At 40.1% G+C, this 21340-nt stretch overlaps 1 protein-coding gene across 4 annotated transcripts in view; it reads right to left on the bottom strand.

Annotated features, from left to right (window-relative positions):
* The window catches only part of Tmem87a (transmembrane protein 87A), a 53042-nt gene that overhangs the window by 3109 nt on the left and 28593 nt on the right, over nt 1-21340 (bottom strand). The window contains exons 10-19 of one of the 4 annotated variants that reach the window (XM_048459730.3): nt 20984-21083; nt 17517-17610; nt 16663-16734; nt 13199-13307; nt 12179-12237; nt 11112-11215; nt 6097-6170; nt 5665-5726; nt 1468-1523; nt 957-987 (exon numbers count right to left, since the gene is read on the bottom strand). In XM_048459730.3, the coding sequence (XP_048315687.1) occupies nt 957-987; nt 1468-1523; nt 5665-5726; nt 6097-6170; nt 11112-11215; nt 12179-12237; nt 13199-13307; nt 16663-16734; nt 17517-17610; nt 20984-21083 (761 nt within the window). Of the gene's footprint in view, nt 1-956; nt 988-1467; nt 1524-5664; nt 5727-6096; nt 6171-11111; nt 11216-12178; nt 12238-13198; nt 13308-15804; nt 15874-16662; nt 16735-17516; nt 17611-20983; nt 21084-21340 lie in introns of all 4 variants that reach the window. The other 3 variants (XM_048459732.3, XM_048459731.3, XM_048459734.3) reach the window with 3 other exon arrangements.

Genomic DNA, 21340 nt, shown 5'->3' with positions numbered 1-21340 from the left:
AGAACCGCTATCATAAAAAACAAACAAACACCACACCAAAAGATATATACAGTCAATCCCATAAGCTCAGGCTACATTTCTTACATAAGACTTCATGTGAAAGCTTCTCAACTATATGGAATTACAGTAAGAAATTAAAAGCTTCAGCTGGAAAAGATTGCTCAGCAGGTATGAGAACTGGCAGCTGATCTTTCAGAGGATCCAGTTTCAATTCCCAGCATCCACATGGTGACTAACAACCACCTTTAACTCCAGTTGCAGGGGCTCAGATGTCTTCTTTTGGTCTCAAAAGGGCACTAAAAAAGCAAGTGGGGCACTATAGTGGCATGCAAGCGGTACACAGGCATGCATGCAGGCAAAACATTCTTACATATAAAATAAAATTAAAACAAATATTAAAGGGAAAAACGGATTTAAAATCAGCATAAATAGTAGAGGTACTAATTATAATCTCATTTTATAGAATAGTAACACAGAAACACTGAATTTAGAAGTAGGTTACTTGAAATAATTAATAGTTTATTATAATTTACTATATTCTTTTCTCAACATTATTCCTAGTTTTGCCAAGATTAGAGTAGGATAACTTTGAATTTCTTAAAGACAAATGAACTATAGTACAGAGTTCAGCGTCTGTTACCCAACTTTTTTGTTTTGTTTTGTTTTGAGATAAGGTTTCTTTGTTTAGCCCTGGCTGTCCTAGAACTCTCTCTATTGATCAAGATAGTCTCATACTCAGAGATCCACCTGCCTCCTGGGTGCTGGGATTAAAGGTGTGCATCATTACACCTGGCTTGTTATTCAACTTTTAAATGAAACATTCATAAGTCTGCTGGAAAAGGGAGTATGTTACACAGACACACAGAAAGGCTAAGACTCTACCTCAATAGAATATTCACGAATGAATATTTAATTACCAAATCCACAGAGATAATGCCCATGATTTGATTACTAACCTCATCTGAATCCAGCAAGGCCGGAAGTGCTCTGCAGAGAAAAGTGACATTTAATAAGTTCATGAAGGATAATACAACAGTGAATGCAATTTAAAGCTTTTCTACAACTTAGCTAGGATTTTCATCTTATTAACAGCCCTTCAAGAGAAGAAAGCAAAAGCAAAAGGAAAAAAAAAGAATCGGACTGGTTCAAGTTCTATAGAAAGAATAAAACATACTTTACAGTGTGACAGGGTCAACGCCCCATTAACAACACAGCTCTGGGAAGGGATTCAGAAATTTTAAAGGAATACACTATGGAGTTTAGACTGACCTGGAGCTAAATATTTCTAAACAGAGAGGCCATTTGAATGAGTAATCCTAATTATTTTTGTTTTTATGTTACTCCTAATCCTTTAACCATTCCTTAATTCATGTTCTCATTAGATTTCTCTTCAGTTTGTCCACTGAAAATAATAAAGTAAAACTAGCATTGAAACAGGGTTCTTATAGCAATGATTCAAACACTTACACATCAGTCACGGAAGAAGGAACATTCTCTTCTACCCATTTCAAATCATCTTCCTGCTGAGAACATAGACACCAACAGTTACCAAAGCATACCAATATGTCTCAAGAACAGATCTGAGTTTATAAGACCTCTATAGCAGCCTTTTGTTATACATAGCACATGCACATAAATGACAAAACCTATTAAAAATTTTCTTCAAATACCTTTTGACTAATCTCTCCCTAGTATCCCAACCCCTAACTATTACTCAACCTTCTTTCCCTGTGAATTCGACATTACTGGTTTTCACAAATAAGAGATCATGCAGCACTTGTTTTTTTGTGCCTGGTTTATTTAACAAAATGTCTTCTAGTTCACCAGCATCGTGGAAAATGTCAGAACTTCCTTTTATTTTAAGAATAAATGCTGTTTGACAGTGCATTTAGTCAGTCATTGGGTGAAACTGTTTGTTTTCAAGACAGAGTTTCTCTGTGTAGCCCTGGCTGTCCAAGAAATTCACTTTGTAGAATAGGCTGGCCTTGAACTCAGAGATTTTCCTGCCTCTGCCTCCACACCACGTGCTGGGAACCAAGGTGTGCACAAGCATGCCTAGGTCACTGAGTGAAACTTACGGGAAGTATCTTTGCTATTGAGGATGCCACAATGAGTACACTGACTTCTTATGACTACATGCTCAACAGCAGGAACAAGGACACAGCCTAAGTAGCTCTACTTTGATTTCCAGGGATTCCCCACACTAACCATGTGCAGCAGAGCACATACAGGGGGCCTTGTACGCCCCTCTCACCAAGGTTTTCATCTTTCACCTTCTGGATAAGAGCCACTCTAGCAGCTCTAAGGTGTCAGCTCATTGTGGCTTTATTTCACATTTCTTGATCATTTGTGCTGAGCATTTTTTAGACATACATTTGTAACCTCTTCCTGTGAGAATTTCTATTCAAGTCCTTTGCCCTGTTTTAATCAACATGTTTTCCTGCTACTGACTTGTTCTGAATTCCTTATACATAGATATTAGCCATACTTTCTCTCACTCCATGGCTGTCTATTTACCCTGTTGACAGTTTGCTCTGTCAACCGCATACCAGATTTTTGGTTTGATGCAATTCTATGTGATGACTGTCCTATTTCTGATTTTGTGATCTCGGCTGCTTGATCCAAATTAAAAACCAACCAAACAAAACCTCATTATGTAGACCAATATGATGTAATGTCTCCCCTGTCTTACATGAGTTTTATATCAGGCCATACATGTAAGACCTTAATCACACACACGCGCGCGTACACACACGTACACACACACACACACACACACACACACACACACACACACACACCTGAAACTCACCCTATTTATGGCCCTAATTCAGGCAAGGCTGGTACTCTAAAACTGAACTATATCTCCAGAGCCTTAATTCATTTTGAATGACTTCTAGTTTTTCCAACACCATTTATTAAAAAAAAGAAAGAAAGAAAGAAAGAAATGACCTTTTCCTATGTGTCCTTAGTACCTCTGTCAAAATTCAAATGTACAAATGTAACCTCTTGGCTCTCTACTATGTTCCACTGGCTCACTTCTCTATTTTAAGCCAATACCATATTGTTTTGATCATGATGGCTATGTAAGTTTGTTCTGGTTGTCCTGTGGGTTATACCTGGGACTCATACATGCTGAACTACTGTGAACTATAGCTCTAGCACCCTGTGGAACATTTTATTTACTATACTAAGTATATATGTGTTCATATATATGCAGGTACATATGAGTGTGTGTGCACTCGGGTTAGATTTTAACATTTGTCCTTCTTAACTATTCTTCACCATTTTTTTTTTACATTTATTCATTTATTTCTGTGTAGGACACCTTGGGGGAGTTAGCTCTCTATTTCCACCGAAACTCAGGTCATCAGGCTTGGCAGCACAAGTCTTATCACCAGCTATTTTCTGAGACAAGGTCTCTCACTGCATCTGGAGAGCCCTGACCAGCTAGACTGGTTGGCCAGCAAACACTAGAGATGCTACTGCCACCTCCCCAGGACCTGGGTTACACATGCTTGTTTGGCTTTTATAATGGGCTTCGGTATCTGAACGCAGACCCTCATGCCTACACAGAAAGTGTTTTACCCATAGAGCAGAGCCACCTCCTCGGTCCCACTGTGCTGTATTTTGAAGTCCCATTAGTATGATGCCTTCAGCTTTATTCTTTTTCTCAAGAACACTTTAACTACTTAGGTGTTTTTCTTTTATTTTTGAGGTTTCTTGCAAACATTATAGTTGCTTAAAAAAATTGTGAAAACTCTCCTGGAATTTTGATAGTGACTACAGTAATTGCTTTGGGTAGAAAGGGCATCATAATGGTTAATTCATGCAGGTCAGCAAGATGGCTCAAATGGGTAAGGGTGTTGCTGATAAGCATGAAGACCTGGATTTAATCCCTGGAACTCACATGGTGGTGAAAGAGAACCAACTCTCATAAGCTGTTGTCTGACCTGAACACAGGCATGACATACTGAAGTGTTGGACCCTGGAGTCCAATCACCGAGGAGGGGTCACCCCAAGAGACCACCTCTCACACCATAGTTGATGTAAAAGCATGAGAATTTTATTAACTCTGTTGTGACAGGGTCTTTCACCATTCAAGAAGCCAGAAAAGACCCCGGATAGCTGGTACAGGCTACTTTTAAAGCAAAAAGCCACAGAAACAAGGGGGGAGTCTGGGGGTTGTTCTTTAACTATTATGATTGGTTTATTCAAAGGGCTATTACCAATAAATGGCTGGAGAGTGGTTGTCAGATCAGACGAGGAAAGAGGGAACATCTGAGGGTCACTTTGCCCCCTTCCCAGGGGTTATCTTGTCCCTATTCCAATAACTGAGTTCTATCTGAAGAACATTCACAAGGACTCAGGGAGATGGAAAGTTCCCAACATTTCAGTATGTGTGTAGGTAATTGTTAGATTCCTGGTTCCCAGGGGATGGGAGAAAGCACTAAGGCTGAGAGGCCTCAGAGTTGTCTTAAAGTTCTACAGAAGGAGCAAAACAAACTCCATTTTGAAAAAGAACTCCATTCTAGACAGGACCTAACTAGGGGGCTGAATGCAGTCCAGCAAAGTCATAAATATTTCCAAGAAACTGTGTCTGCCCTGGTTAAAGTGACCCACCCAGGTTCACATCTGCTTGCTTCAAACATCCTTGTAGGTACCTGATTAACCACACTGTTCTGCCCCTGTGGTTAGCACCGGGTCAGCAGATGTCTGGAGGAAGTGACCAAGGGCTGTTGCTATCCCCTTAGATACTAATAGCCCACCAGGAACTAGCAGCTGAGCTTTGCTTCTACTGCTAACTTTTGGCCCAATTTAAACCGCAGAGACTAGGGACCATTCAGCTAATGGTACAAAGGGGATGCACGGACACAACTGTCAGCATCATAGACCCCCGACCAATACAGGAACCCAAGATTGGGTTCTAATTAGTTACATAGAAAACGGGCAATAAGAAAAATGGAAAAGTGGTCAGAATGACCTGTTGTTTTCTGCCTGAACCACGCTGTTTAGGCTATGCTAAAACACTTCATACATGACAAGGGCCATTGCAGGAGCCCTTAACAACTGGGAGAGCATTGCCTCAAGAACAGCCAAGAACTGGCCAATTAAAAATATGACCATAGTATGCTTCCTCTATATACCCAAGGGCAGACAGGAACGGGCCAACTGAGATCATACTCACATCCATACTTCATTTACATAATGATTTCATGCTTTTTGAATTTGCTGTCCTCAATTAGGTACAGGTATAAAAATTAGGTGAAAAGTGGTGGTACTGCAAAATTGTTTATAAAAAGGCCTATAAACTCTGGAAGGGAGCTCCTCCCGCCCTTACTGTGTTGAGTGTGCTAGACGAGTTCCTTGCCTAAGCTTGTACTGTGCTTTGGAATAAACCTTGCTTTTGCATCCAAGTCCCAGATCACTGGTAGCCTCTTTTGGGGGCAAGAGTCTGGGCACAACAATACACCCTACTCTACTCACACCCATATGCACACATACACATAAATAAAACATAGTGTGTATTAAAATATTTAAAAGCAAGCATAATAACAACATAGTTACAAAAAATCATTAAAGCCTATCCACAGCAATCTTGGGTTCCACCATGGGCCACAACCCAGGCAAAGATCACAAAGAAAGGAAAAAAGTCACACTTACTGTTTTGTTTACTTTACTATTTCCATTTGGTTCCTGCTTGGTACTTCTCATTTTCATTCCTTCTACAAAAGGGAAAGAAAAGACAACAAAAAGCCCATATATTGGTTAACTCTGTCATTACACCAGCCACCAAAGCAAAACAGTACTCAGAGATCTAAGTTTACTGACTGATCAGAACAGATGTTCCTTTAACCTAACATCTGTAATAAAAGTGCAAAGCTAAAACTGTGTCTCACTTCTACAAGAGATCTGAACATTAATGCACAAGTGTTAGTCGCTTTACTGTGGCTTCACTTAAAGGTTGGCCAGTCTCCCTTCACCCTAACATTACTAAATACAAGAACTCCCATAGGTTTTTTTTCTTTTAAAATTTTCTTTAAAAGAAAATATTAAAAGCACAAATAAAAACAGCAAGTTTTCTCCAAAGCTCACCAAAACTTTCCTTCAGCATCGGTTCCTTCTGTTCATCCTCTTCATCTTCCTCTGACAATGGTGAAAAGGCAAACCTGGCGGAAGAGCAGAGAAGGAATGGCACAGGGAATAGGCACTCTCCGACACCACAGAACTTAGATGGAAGGACAACTGCCACACTGCTTCCCCTTCAGAGGTCTTAATTGCCTACATCATCAACGAGCATCAGGGCAGTATGAACCACTGTTGGGGAGAATTATTTTCAGGTGTGTTACTTTTGTTTATGCTGTTGTATTTGATTAACTGTGATTCTTTGCCTGTTTAAAACACTGATGGTCCTAATAAGGACATGAACGACCAATAGCAAGGCAGAAGCAAGGATAGACAGGTCTAGCAGGCAGAGAGTATAAAAGGAGAAATGAGAAGAATGAGGAGGAGCAAAAGAGAACAAGGAGAGAAGGCTATCAGGGGCCAGATACCCAGAAAGCCATGGAGAAAGACAAGAAAGGTATACAGAAATAGAGAAAGATAAAAGCCCGGAGTCAAAAGGTAGTCAGGATAACTAAAGTTAAGAAACGCTGACAAGAAATAAGCTAAGCTAAGGCCAGGCATTCATCACTAAGAATAAGCCTCTGTGAGTGAATTATCTGGGAGCTGAGTGACGGGCCCCTCAAAAAGGCAAAAGAGTAAAACAGCATACAACAAACCACAGACTACCCATGACTTCAGACAAGTTAATTTCCTCATCTGTAAATGGAGACAAAAGAACAAGAATCAAAACACTCACTAGTGTTTTCCTGAAAAGTAAAGCCAAGCTAGGTGCGGAAGCACAAACCTGTAATCCCAGAACGAGGAAGGCTGAGGCAGGGCAGTTTAAGAGTTCAAAGTCAGGCTAGTCTGGATGAAACAGTGAGACCCTGTCTCTTTATTAAACAATAAAAAACTCCAAGTCAAGTCATTATGAAGTGTTTAAAACAACACCTGATATATTTCAAAGACATATTATCAGGAAAATAGCTCTAATTTTAAACTTCAGCCTTCAGGCTGAGTAAAAGAAGGGGGCCTAATTTTAGATGCCCCAGATAATCTAAACTCTCAGTCTCCACACAAGAAAGCTACTAACTGAGCACACTTAAGATTGCCTTTCCCTCAGTATTACCAACGGACTTGGCAGTGAGACTTGGTGATCCCTAGAAGGCTTTAGCTCTGACCTCACTCTGTTCTTCCCATTTTATTGCTGTCTAATGCTTTCATTTTATTTTGTCTTAAAGTTTCTCATGAAGAAGAAAAACCTATCAGTAAGACAGGAACGAGGAATGTCTGTCACTTATTAAGGGCTAACATCACCAGTAAAGATCACAGTTAATGTTTGGACAGCATCTGAAGTGAGAGTAGACAAAGAGACCCTTCTCACAACCTCTACTTAATGTTAACCAAGGCCAAGCCCACACAACAATGTCAGAATGAGAAGGCAGAGATTATTGCCAAGGAAGACTACATAAGGCCTTAGGTTCAATCCTTAATTTCATTACACAAAAAGGATAGAAACTATCTTAAATCTAGCATGACACAGTTTAAAACAAGAAACTACAACATTTAATCATAACACAGATTTTGATAACCAATGTGTTGGGAGGGTGAGCTGGAACAGTTATGTCAAAGTTCTGCCTAAGGAAGAAACGGGTCTTCCAGTAGTCACCTCATTCTTATGCTACATAGTCTACATAATTATCTTTTAAGTACCAAGACTAGTAGATCAAAGGATTAAATGAATAATTACAGTAGCAAACCATGAAAATGTTATATGTTTTCACTAATTCATGTGTGTGTATAAAGCAAAATACATGCATAGCTGTCAGAGGACAACTGTCAGGAGTCAATTCTTTCCTTACCAGATGGGTCTGGGGGACTGCACTTAGGTCAGCAGGAACAGTGGTAACAGATGTCTTTACCAGAGAAGCCATTTTGGTGGCCCTGCACCAGTTTTTTATTTAAAGATATCCCCACCACAAACTGGTTCTGCTACATGGTAGTTATAATATTCATGGTGCTCCTGTGTCTATCTTACAAATGTTACATCTATCTAATGAAGAATCAATATTATTTAAAGAAAGGTCTGACTTTTGCCCTTGCTCATTGAGAAGGAGATCTCCATGCCTACAGAAGGTCCTTTCTTTTCTTTTTTTCTTTTTCTTTTTTTCCCTCAAGACAGTGTTTCTCTGTGTAGCCCTGGCTGTCCTGGAACTTGCTCTGAAGACAAAAATGGCCTTGAACTTAAAGATGCACCTATTTCTGCTTCTTGAATGCTGGAATTAAATATGTGTGCCACCACCATCTTTGTTTCCCTTGGCCTCTAACAGTGTAGTTTATAAAAGGAGCTGCAGACCATATCTTACTAGAACTAATATCCATATTAGTTAGGACCTATTCAGGAAGTGGAGACTAAGGGGATTAGCTTAACCATCAGGAAAGGTTAAAATTGTAAAGTGGTGGCTCATGCCTTTAATCCCAGCACTCGGGAAGAAGAGGTAGGCTGATCTCTGGGAGTTTGAGGCCAGCCTGGTCTACAAGAGCTAGTTCCAGGACAGGCACCAAAACTACACAGAAAAATCCTGTCTCAAAAAAACCTAAATAAATAAATAAATAAAAATAAATAAGGTCAGCCACATATAATTGAGCCCCAGTAAAAATTCTGGGTGCCTAAACTTCAGGCTGGCAATACTCTGAGAAGTAGCACTGCCTGTGACACTGCAGCCAGCCAGAAGCTTTGGTCTGGTCCCTCCAGACTCAGCACTCTGCCTCTCTTCTCTTGGGGTATGATAGCTTTTATTTGTTCTCAGGAAATAAACAGAGGCCATGAGCCTAACACTTGCAGTGATCTCTGTGTATCTGTCCAGTGAACTACCAAACCTGTGAGGGGTGGCAGGAACTCTAAGTTAGCAAGAGACTAGGCACAATCTTGTCAGGGTTCTTTTCTTAGATTCTGGATCCTGACTAACTCTGGTTAGAAGTAGATCAGTTCTTTGCTACCGCAGGATCACATCTAGGGATTTGTTTGGGGTATGGGAGGATAAGACAGACATGATTTAGAAAACTGTTAAATAAGGGGGGGGGGCTGATAGGGAATGTAGTATAAGTTTCAAGGATTGACATTCTATCCTGCAGCGGTAGCTTAAACAGGAAGGCAAACAACTCAAAATAGTTTCCAGAAGTTCCTGAAACCAACCAGATTTGCTACTCTTCTCCCTAGCAATAAAAGCCAAGAGTCCTTCTCAGAGGATGGAAGCTAAATGGCAAAAAAATAGATTCAGGGTGGTAACAGCGCACATCTCTACTCCTAGCTTGTTACTCATTAGTTGTAATTCGGTTTAAAAGGTTTCCTTTCCTCACTCAGTCTCCCCAGTGCTGGAATTAAAGGCATGGGTCACCACTGCTCAGCTACAAAAAAAACTTAGAAGACTGAGTGAGGAAAGGAAACCTTTTAAACCGAATTACAACTAATGAGTAACAAGCTAAGAAGAGATCCAATAAAGGCTCCTAGAGCTGTACATTCTTCCCCACAAGCATGGTTTCAGCTCTCTTTTCTCTTCTTGCCTAGCTTTTCTTTACTACTAGACTTTGTGTATCTGACTATTAAGGTTTTACCCTTTCCCTTTTGGGTTATGTAGTTTAACATAATCTCTCTCTCTTTTTTTTTTTCAGTTTTTCGAGACAGGGTTTCACTGTTTAGCTCTGGCTGTCATGTAACTCGCTCTTAGACCAGACTTGCCTTAAACTAGAGCTCCTCCAGTCTCTGCCTCACCTCGTGAGTGCTGGGATTAAAGACATGTGCCATCATCGCCAGGATTAACATAATCTCTTAATCATCTAAATATAAGGGGAGGGGAAATAAAAACAAAGGTATGGGCACTGATAAGATAAGAAGAATGGGCATTAGGCTGGAGAGATGGCTCAGTAGTTAAGAGCTTTGCTTGGTCTTCCAAAGGTCCTGAGTTCAATTCCCAGAAACCAAATGGTGGCTCACAACCATCTCTAATGAGACTTGGTGCCCTCTTCTGGCCCACAGGGATACATGCAGGCAGAACACCATATATATATAATAAATAAATTTTTAAAAAAAGAATGGGCAGTTCCTAATGAGGATTTACCTACACTAAAATAACTATAACCTATGACCTTAAACTCCACAGTCAATAACACAGACTTCATTTCACCCTATCATCATAGTGGATGATGATGTAGGCTAGGTGGGGCCTACAGAAGAATTCTTTTACTTCTTTCTGAACACCAGAAAATAGAGATTCTCAATTATTTTCTCCCATATTTGCCTAAACAAATTATTTATTTGTCAGGGTTGAAATGCATTTGGCTGTAACTTCCAGTTCACTCCTCTTTGATCCAGAAAGCCTCACTGTCCTCTCTCCAAACCCCACCCTCTCGGAAAATCTCCAAGAAAGAAAAGGCCCCAAAAAGCCCAGTTTGCATTCTTGGCAGCTGTGGCAGGCAGCTCCTTCCCTGAAGTCACCAGCTGCCCAAGTCCCCACCTAAAGCAGTCAGCTTTTGGTCATACTTAGGCATAAACCCAGCTTGTGGCAGACACCTCATCACCCTTGCCTACAGAGTATATAAGCTCCCTGCTTTAGTTCGGGCATGTGATTTCTCTTGCCTCAATCTCTGTGGCTTGAGAACTCACCTGGGAGTTGCTTTGCTCAAATAAACTTGTTCTTTTACGTTTTCAATTCGGCTTGATCTGGCTTACTGCATTGGTAGAGAAATCTATTATCGGAGTACAGAAAACCTATTAAAGCAGACCTAAGTAACTCAGTTTTATTCCCTTTCATTACAAAAAAAGGAAACTTAAGGCCTGCAGAAGTGAAAGAGACAGCATGGCAGAGCCACAGCAAGTTAATGGAAGAGCTAAAGAAGTACTTCTACCCAGTATCCACTATGCAGCACAGACCTGACACTGTTCCTTAATACACCACCCCTATTTGACATCATGGTCATTCTGGGAGCAGAATAGAGAGTCCCGGTACCTCTGGTTATTTGCTGATGGTCGCCAGAGAATCATGATGACAAAGAGGATCATGGAAAACAGCAACCGCCAAATGGCATCATCCACCCACAGCTCCCGCCAGTCCTGCAATAAGGGGAAAATGTACAACACTTTATGTATATTATCACTGTTCACAATCCCGTGGCATAGAACAAGAGTCAAGGTGTATAAATAAGGTGTATTTATTAGAAGCTACTATGCAAGGTACCTGGCACATGCTGGGGTTATAAGCTTGGGAAGAAAAGAAGGTCATTTCTTCCTGTCATGCTTACTGTTGCCAGAGCAAAGACACTAGCAAGCTGCAGAGTAAAAGTGTCACAGCTCATAGAATGCTCAAGGCAAGTAACTTTTGCCTGCTAAATTTTAAATTTTATTTATTGTTTTTTTATCAGCCTAGTCTCAAGCGCTCTCTCTCTCTCTCTCTCTCTCTCTCTCTCTCTCTCTCTCTCTCTCTCTCTCTCTCTCTCTCTCTCTGCCCTCCCTTCCCCGAAACAGTTCTTGCTGTAATGGAACTCACTTTCTAGTTCAGGCTAGCCTTCAATTCCTAGAGATGCCCTGCTTCTGCCTTGAGTGCTGGTACTAAGGACCTAGAGCCACCACTCCCAGCTCGAGGTTTAGATTTCTAATCCTCCTGCTGAATTTTGATTGTGTGCCATCATGCTAATTATATAGTTATCACCTGTCACTTATCAATATGACCAAAAGAGAGCTCCACACAGAAATCCTACTGGCCACAGTCTCTGCCTAAAGGAAGCAGCTTCTACTCAGATAGGAATTATTTACACAGCACTTTGGAGATTTTGAGTTAAGGCAAGTTATGGATCATATCCAATAGGGGCTGGGAGTGTGACTTAGTGGCAAAGTTCCTGCCTCATATACATGAAAGCCAGGGTTCAATCCCTAGGACCAATAAACAAATATAAGCACACCATACAATACTGCAGCACACGTAGGGGTAAAGACCTAGCCTTAAATTCTTATACCTTCTAAGAATCTTGGACTATAATAAACATTATCACACTCCTAACCACAGTGTTTATAACTTACCGACTGGCAAGTCACTATTCTGAACTTCATGGTTGTCCAGATGATGAACACAATAGATGCTAGCATAAAATAGAAAACCTGGTCAGATCATAAATGGATGTTAACATCCCCAGTTACATTCAAAGATCTTAAATAAGTACAATTCCATATTCCTGACTATCACTTAGTTATTTTCAATATAAATTTATTAAACACCTACCACAAGCAAGGTTAACAATATATACTATTGCCATAATGTACTGTTTTTGCAATCATTTTGTCTTTACCATCTGGCTACTTCAGTAACCCTCAGAATTAGAACAGAAGCTAATGGAATATATGCTAACTTTAGTAGCATTAGCAGAACAAATTTTTCCTTTTCCAACCTATTTTTTGAGGCAGTATCTCTCACTGAAATGGGAGCACAGTGACTGGCCAGACTCAAAGTTTACCAGTTTGGGAAGACTACTTGACCAGTGAGCTCCAGGGAATTCTTCTGTTTCCACCATGGGTGCTGGGGATTGGTACTGAGGTCTCCATGCTTCTATGGCATGTTCTATGTTCTATGGAACCACCTCCTTAAACCCACACCTCGCTTTCCTACATGAGGACCAGAGACCTGAACTGTTGTCCTTACACTTAGCATTTGGCTGAGTCATCTCCCCTCCTAATCTTTTTAAAAAAGATCATAAATCCTTTAGAGAATTTGGTTAGAACTATGACTGCTTTCCTTAAATGAAAAATGAAACTTTCTGTAACCACCAATGGTCCTGTGGGCTGGAAAAGGGCTTAGCAGTTAAGAGCACTGGCTACCTTTCCAGAGGACCCACGTTCAGTTGCTAGCACCCACGTGGTGGCTTACAACTGTCTATAACTTCAGTTCCAGGAGCTCTGACACCTTCTTCTGGCTCTGCATCAGGCACAGGTGTGGTGCACAGATACATGCAGGCAAAACACTATTCAAATAAAAAATAAAAGAATTCCTGTTCTAAAGGAAATCACAGGATCATGATGCAACAGTTAAAAACACTCCAGACTTACCTGCCACCGCTAAGATAAGCGTATTGGTGAAATGCCGGTACAGAGAAAGCTTTACAATGTTCCTCCGAAGTTTTAACAGCTTCATTGTTTGCGTCAGGCTAATGAATATGTGTTTGCAAGTCAAGGAATTAAACATTCAAAAAGGTAAGTAAACCAATTCTCAGGTTTCAGGACCTAGGGTCACACTTGTAAAGTTACTGATTTCAGAGATCTTATAGGTCTCATTTTCACTTACTCCTCAGACACTTTAACCTCACCATGATTAATGAGAAAATTGTCGTTTCAGTAAGATACAGAAGACTACAGCATGAGGGTGAGAATAAAGAAATACAAGGGAAAAGAAAGGGAAACAAAGGTATAGGCTTCCTAGAAAAATTTTAAAAGATGGGAAGAAAAAACCAGGCAAATGGAAATGATAAAGTGAGTAACATGCAAGGGATGGGTTAGCACCATCTCTCTCTAAAGTGTGTGGTTCTGTCCGGCCCAGCTAGTCCATTGCAGGGTCACAATTACACCGTGCCCACAGCACAAGGGATGGGCTAGCACCATCTCTCTCTGAAGTGCGTGGTTCTGTCTGACCCAGCTAGTCCATGGCAGGGCCACAATTACACCTGTGCCTACAGCTTTCCGGAGTTCTATACTCAGTCCTCAAATAGCGCCATCAGCTACCCTCACTATGAATTAACTAAAAGGACCAAACAATGTCTGAGAATCCTGCACAAGTAGGCTACCAAAGCAGTGAGGCTTCACTTTATAAACTTTATTTCCAAGTAAGAGGCCTCCTGGAAGGACAAAGGGAACTGATGACTACCACGGATGATGCCTAGTTTTATGCTCAACTATCAGAGGAGCTGATATAAAAATGAAGAAGCTGGGGGCCAAAGAGATGGCTCACCATCCAGCAACCAAGCCTGGCAACATGTGCTCCAGTTCCAGAGTCCACATAAAGAGGGGGGATTGGGGGGCACGGACACGACTCTATAGGAAGGTGTCTCTGACCTTCATACACTGTGCCATGCACACCCCAACAAACAGAAATTTAAAAATAAAGTATAAAGGGCCTGGAGAGATGGCTTAGCAGTTAAGAGTACATAAACCAGGGTTAGGTTTCCAGCAGCCACATCAGACAGCTCACAACCACTTGTAAGTCCAACTGGAGGGGACCAAGCACCCCCCTTCTGGCCTCTGCAGGCAACGCACTCATACATACAATGTCTACATATACACATAATTAAAAATTACATCTTAAAAAAAAAAGAAGTAAGAAAAATTAAGAGGGGGCTGGAGAGATGGTTCAGCGGTTAAGAGCACTGACTGCTCTTCCAGAGGTCCTGAGTTCAATTCCCTGCAACCATGTGGTGGCTGGCTCACAATCACCTATAATGAGATCTGATGCCCTCTTCTGGTCTACAGGCAGGATACTGCAAAAATAAATAAATAAATAAATAAATAAATAAATAAATAAATAAATAAATAAATAAATAAATCTTAAAAAAAACAGAGAAAGAAAGAAAGAAAAATTAAGGGCGCCAGAACTTACTATGCCTTATCAGAGCTCTCTGATACCTAAGCCCAATTTCACTACCCCAGCACCTGACAGTGATCTGGACCCACACACCTGAATTACAACCTTTTTTTGTTACATGGCAAAATATTCAAATTTGAAAAAATTATAATTTTGGTTCATATTATGCTTTTTTAAACCATCACAATCTATCATGAAAAAAATATTGCACAATTGCACATACACTCTTAAAGACAAACCAAATTTAAAATACACCTTTAATATAAATTCCAAAACTTGAACCCAAGAGGTCAAGCCCCTACTAAGTAAGTGTTGAAGGAACAGGAACAGAAACTTGTTTATGTGCTCACTGATATGAATGAATCAACATTTCTTCTGAAGGGTGAGACAATTTCTGAGTAAAAGAACAAACTCATCCTTTCTAGAGCTGAAACCTGCTTATCCTACTTAAGAGATCTAAGAGGATCAAATCCCTTGAGAGGTTCCTAAACAAATTTCGGGATCAAATTTCTCTCACAGGTATTAAAGAAATTCATAATTGGACTAAAAGAAAGAGCAGGACCAGAGCAGCCAATGATTCTAATACAAAGAGAGATGAGCAAACAATAAATCCAAAAATAAGGTGAGATGTTCATTTTAAAACAAAGCAAACAAAACAAATAAAAAAAGCCAGGTGGTGGTGGCACATGCCTTTAATCCCAGCACTCAGGAGGCAGACAGATCTCTGAGTTTGAGGCCAGCCTGGTCTACAGAGTGAGTTCCAGGACAGCTTGGGCTACACAGAGAAACCCTGTCTCAAAACACCAAAAGAGACTGAGAGAGGAAAGAGAGAGAGAGAGAGAGAGAGAGAGAGAGCGAGAGCACAGCTTTGATCACGTGTTTAGCAACTAAATTATTCTGTGATTTTTTTAAAGGATGACAAAACAAAAACAAACAAAACTGCTTACCTGAACTTTCAGGCCGTTAACATATAAAACAAACCACTTCCCAGATCAAGGAGAAATCAACAGAAAGATTAATGGAAACCCATCTCCAAGGGGAGAAAGTGAACGGTCATCAAACAAGCCAATGAGAAGGATATCCACCAGCACAGGGCAGTGTCTAGGAAAGCCAAGGGTATAAAGGCCAAGGAGGCAAGATCAGTCTGGGCCTGCAGACAAAGAAAAAGAGGTGATGAAAACAGATGAACAGAGAGGCAAGAGAAAAACCAGCACAAGGCTCTGCATTTATACTGACAGCTGGAACGGGCTTGCACTGGGCAAAAAAAACCAGAACAAAACAAAACCAAAACAACAACAACAACAACAAAAAAAACCACTCCTCCCTTCTTAAACACCTGCAGACAGCATCCAGCTATAAATGATTCACACCAACTGTAAATTCTTCTCAATTCAATGAAACTGCTATAAATTGCTACCATAGAGTTTTGATGTAAAAGAGAATGACAAAGGGCTGGAGAGATGGCTCAGCAGTTAAGAGCACTGGCTGCTCTTCCAGAGGACCAGGATTCAATTCCCAGCACCCACATAGCAGCTCACAACTGTTTATAATTCCAGTTCCAGGGGATTTGACACCCTCACACAGAATATATACAGGCAAAACACCAGCACACATTAAACAAACAAATAAATCTTAAAAAAGGAGAATAACACAAAAGTCTTTGTATTTATAATCCTATCCCATCTAGATTTCCTACTGTTATTTTTATACTAAAGTCCTAAAAAGGTATCTCTTAAATTTTAAATAATTATTGCATCATTAATATTCTAAGAATTATTGATTCTCAGAGTAACATGGTTAAGTTTTACCAATAATAGCTTACCCTAAAATACAATGTAAGTAATTATCTTTCCCTAAAACATCATTCCTAGTTTCTACAAGTTTGCTGCTCTGTACATAATTCTAACAACCCCATCACCAGAGAATCATGAAAGGATATCCATAAAATAATACAGGCATCAACTGCAGAGAGGGCCAGGCTTACTATCAGAGCCAAGGAGTAAGAAAAATACTATAGCAATGGCAGAAAAGAAAAAGTGAAATTAGTAGGTGGTTAAAGTTGCTAAATATCCACAGAGATTGCACACGGGGACAGTGTGGTCTGAACAACAAATTTACAATTATGAAGTATTATATGGATGGGGAAGTGTCAATGGCAAAGCCATGTGTATTAGAAGTTAACACTTTGAATCTAATATTAGGGTGATGACAGAATCTGATCTTTTACTAATGAAATAGCTGTAATAGCCCAGGAAGGCCCACTTCTTCCTTTCTTGGCAATGGACTATGTGAAACTTAATTGAATTTAAGTTTTTAAATTTAAGTTCCGGGTAAGTAGAGAACACTGTTGCTTTTATTTAGATGAACCAGAAAATGGGGAAAAGAAACAAATAATTACCAATCTGGCACAGGTGGAAAGAAGATATTCACTATAGATCATATACTAAATTTATCAAGCTCTAATAGATGAGATTAGAAAAACGGAGTTATATAGGCTGAGCATCCCTAATTCAAAACTCCAACCTCACAACACTGAATGTTTTGAGATTTTTGAAGGATTTTATATGTTGGACTTTGGGTTAAGGAATGTTTAACTAATAGGTTCTATGAAAACACCCTAAAATCAAAAAATTCTCAAGTCTGAAACACTCCTGGCTCCTAGCACTTCATCCTGTATACATCTACTGAAAATCAGCAGCCCACTGACTCAAGAAGAAATATTAACAGTAGCTGGCCACAAAAATCCATATGAAGAAAAAAACAAATAAGTAATTCAGTCTAGGCAATACTGACCCCTGTAACTCTGAGGACTCCTTCCATGCCAGAGAACAAAAGATAGAGGGCTCCTGCCACCACAACCTTGTGAAGAGTGACTCCAAGACGAGGCCTAAAAAGGAAGCAAAGAGACAGCCGAATACAGCAGCAGCAAGCCACGTGACAAGCTATGGTGTCAACGACAATTAGTACAGAGCATGAACTTCAGGAAAACGTGCTCCTGAGAAGAAAATCACTCCTGAGTGTGTGTGTGGTGTCTGAACGTAACTGGCTCCCATAAGCTCATAGTGGGTGGCACTATCAGAAGGTGTGGCTTTGTTAGAATGCATATAGTATTGTTAGAGGAAGTGCGTCACTGTGGCGGCAGGCTTTGAGGTTTCCTATGCTCAGGGTATCACCCAGTGTCTCAGTCGACTTCCTGTTGCCTGCAAGATGTGGGACTCTCAGCGACTACTCCAGCACAGGCTGCCATGTTCTCACCACGATGATAATGGACTGAACTTCTGACATTGTAAGCAAGCCACCCCCAATAAAGTGTTTTCTTTATAAAAGTTACTGTAGTCATGGTGTTTCTTCACAGCAATATGCTGGGACCAATTGGATTCCTGGCCTTCAGTTGCTCTTCCCTACTAGAGCCTTCTAATGGAAGTTACTGAAAGCTGTGCGTTGCCTAGAGGATCAGAGAATGGGATTTTCACCTGTTGGCCATTGACAGCAGGGTATTTAAGCCTTCAAGGTGCTATTAAAGAGGGCTTTTGGTACCAGTGATTGAAGGTCTGTGCGTCAGTCTGTCTCTGCGTGAGTATTCTCAACCTCCTGCCCCTTTCCCGAAGCTCACGAACTGGGGTCTAGCGCATAAAGCACAGACCAGGCCGCGGTGTGCGGCAGCAATAGAAACCCTAATTAAGATAGTCTGGTCATAAATGATGACAAGAAATACTAGAAATTAAAATCTGGTCCCTGGTTACTGTATTAAGTATATATATGATGTCAAGTATAATATATATAATTATTACACATAATATATTTTATTAAATGTGTTTTAATATAAATATACATATTTTTATATAATATATATTAAAAACATTCTATGGTATAAAACCCCCAGTAACAAAGCTCACCACTCCATCTTAACAACAACTGATCTATGGCTAACTCCATACCATGCACACACCACTCATTTTCTATCCTTTCAGACTATCTAGAAAAAAATTATAAACAGTGTAACTAGTTGCGATTTTTTTTAAAGATGAGGACTTTAAAAAAAAAAAACAAAAAAAAAAAACCATGCAGCTAGTAAGATGGCTTAGCAGACAAATGAACTTGCTGCCGAGTATGAAGACCTGAGCTTAATCCCTGGAACCCACATGGTTGAAGGAGAAAACCAAGTCCCACCAATTGCCCTCCATACACACTTGTAAGTACAATCCTCTCCCTCCCTCCCTCCCTCCCTCTCTCTCTCTCTCTCTCTCTCTCTCTCTCTCATAGAATCAGGCTGGGAGGTGCAGACCGAATCTCACACAACTTCAAGGCCAGCCTGAGCCATATGACACCCTGCCTCAAACCAAAATCTACAACAACAAAACATAACCACAATATCATTAGCAAATCTCAAAATGTTAATAAATACCTCACACACTCAAATGTCGTGTTGTAGTTCATCAAATAAGCTCAAGCACAAAACCCAACTAAGTATATATCTTTGAGCAACCTCATTCACAGGAAGATGGAAAAGCCTTGGATCCTTAATATTTAAAATCCTACTCCACCAGAATCTGTATTTTAACAAAATTACTAGGTGGTTCATTACAGTACATTTGTCTAAGACAAATAAATTTCTATGGCTATTTCCAATTAGAAAATGACCATAATGACAGGGAATTATCTTAAAATCTTGATTATTTCATCACATGTATTTCATCACATGTAGAAGGCATTTAAATAAAAATTTTAAACATCATACTGCTTATTCTACTTAATGTCTTTGGACTATTCCTGTCCTCGTCTTTCTTGAATTCCCTTTAATTCAGGAGACAGCTTCTGTCCCTACCCCTTCCCACAAATTGTTCTTGGTATAGTCACTAACACTCTTCATTAATTAAATCCAACAGCTAATTCTCGATCCTCTTACCTGGCGTATCTGATCATCTGATTCAATCAAGGGCCCCTCCTTGGAACAGTCTTCAGTTTGCCTACTGCCTTCAACCATTACTTAACTTCCTCTACTAACTATGGCACTGACATCCAGATAACAGAAAATATCTGAACACCCAGTCTTTGACCTTTTTCTCTCCCTGGATTTACTTCCTTGGTAGCCTTGTGCAGTGTCCTAACTTAGCATCTCCATCTTCATAACTTCCACCTGGGCTTCACCAGTGCTTATCTAGTCACTGTGTCAAGCCAATTCCTTGATCTTCCTGGGCTTGGTGAACAGCAATTCCTTCCTGCCACATGTAACGTCATGGGACTCCATTGGTTCTACCTTCAAAGCATGCATAGGATCCACTCACACCCCAGAATCTCTTTCTCTAGGTGAACAGATAGTCCCTTTGCTTTCCTCAAATCTTTACTTGGATGTCACTAAGTAAAGCCTTCCTGGGCCACCATATTTACAACTCCAAGTTTTAATGCCCGCCTGGCACGCTTGATGCCCTTTCCTACGAACTATAACACCTTTTATTGACATATTAGATATTTAATTCATTTACTTCAATTTTGTCTGTGTTCTCTTCCTCCACAAATGTAAAAATCCACAACTTTTATTTGTTGTACTGCAGGGGCTTAGAACAATGAGTCACTGAGTGCCTGATATACGGAAGGCACTTGGTATTTTGTGGCTTAGGAAGAATTTTCTGAGTACACTACAAGGAGCAGAGGGCTCTGCAATGACTACAGTACTGCATGCTTCAATAACTTGTTTTTACTAAAAAGTTAATTTAAAAAAAACAATTACAATAAAAATATTCTTTTGCTAAAAAACAAAACAAAAAACAACCTAATTTGCAGGATGGAGAGATGTTCAACAATTTAGAGTACTTGTTATCATTAGAGGACCTGAATTCGATTCCTAGCATTTTCATGGTGGCTCACAACCATATGCAACTCCAGTTCCAAGGGATCCAATGTCTTCTTCAGGCCTCCACAGTTAGCAGTATTTACACACACACACACCCCACACACCATCCATACACATAAAATAAATATATTTGCAAAAACAGTTTCAGATAGTCACTAAATTCATTGTGAAAGTTTGTTTTTCTGCATTTGCCTCACTGCAGGTTTTTCTGCAGGTGTACTGTGAGTTTTTAAAAGATGCAAAGCAGCACATTTCTAACAGTTAAGACTGTAATAAAATTTCAGACATTTTTCTTATCTCACTACTATTTTCTTACTCACTACTTGTATCAACCTTTTCAGAACCAGCACTATCTAGACGGCAAATGTTTCAATCTAATTGGCATTTTCATTCAGAATTGGATACTCACTTGACTATGCCATATCCCAGACTGACTATGATGACCAGGGTTCGAGCCAGTGAGCGTTTCACTGCTGAGAGCAGCTCTGCAAGGACCAAGGCATCCTGGACTATGTGAAAGAAAGGGAGAAATGGTGCTATACTCCGGTTTCAACCAATCCTACTACCAGAATGTAGGTCTCTTAACACTTTTCAGAGTGAGCACAAGATCAGACTTACTAAAGAGAGAACATCTCATACAATTTTTACAAGCACACAGCTAATGATCTTAGCTGTGTGCACAACAATATGGGTGTGCTCACTCATCAACTCGCCCTAACTTCCCTAAAACCTTAGTAGACTATCTTACCCTTTAAAGAAAGTTTGT

This window comes from Myodes glareolus, chromosome 10 (assembly GCF_982192425.1).
Source record: "Myodes glareolus chromosome 10, mMyoGla1.1, whole genome shotgun sequence".
Lineage (NCBI taxonomy): Eukaryota > Metazoa > Chordata > Mammalia > Rodentia > Cricetidae > Myodes > Myodes glareolus.
Note: the sequence above shows the minus strand (reverse complement) of the source record. Positions and strands in the feature narration are given on the sequence as shown.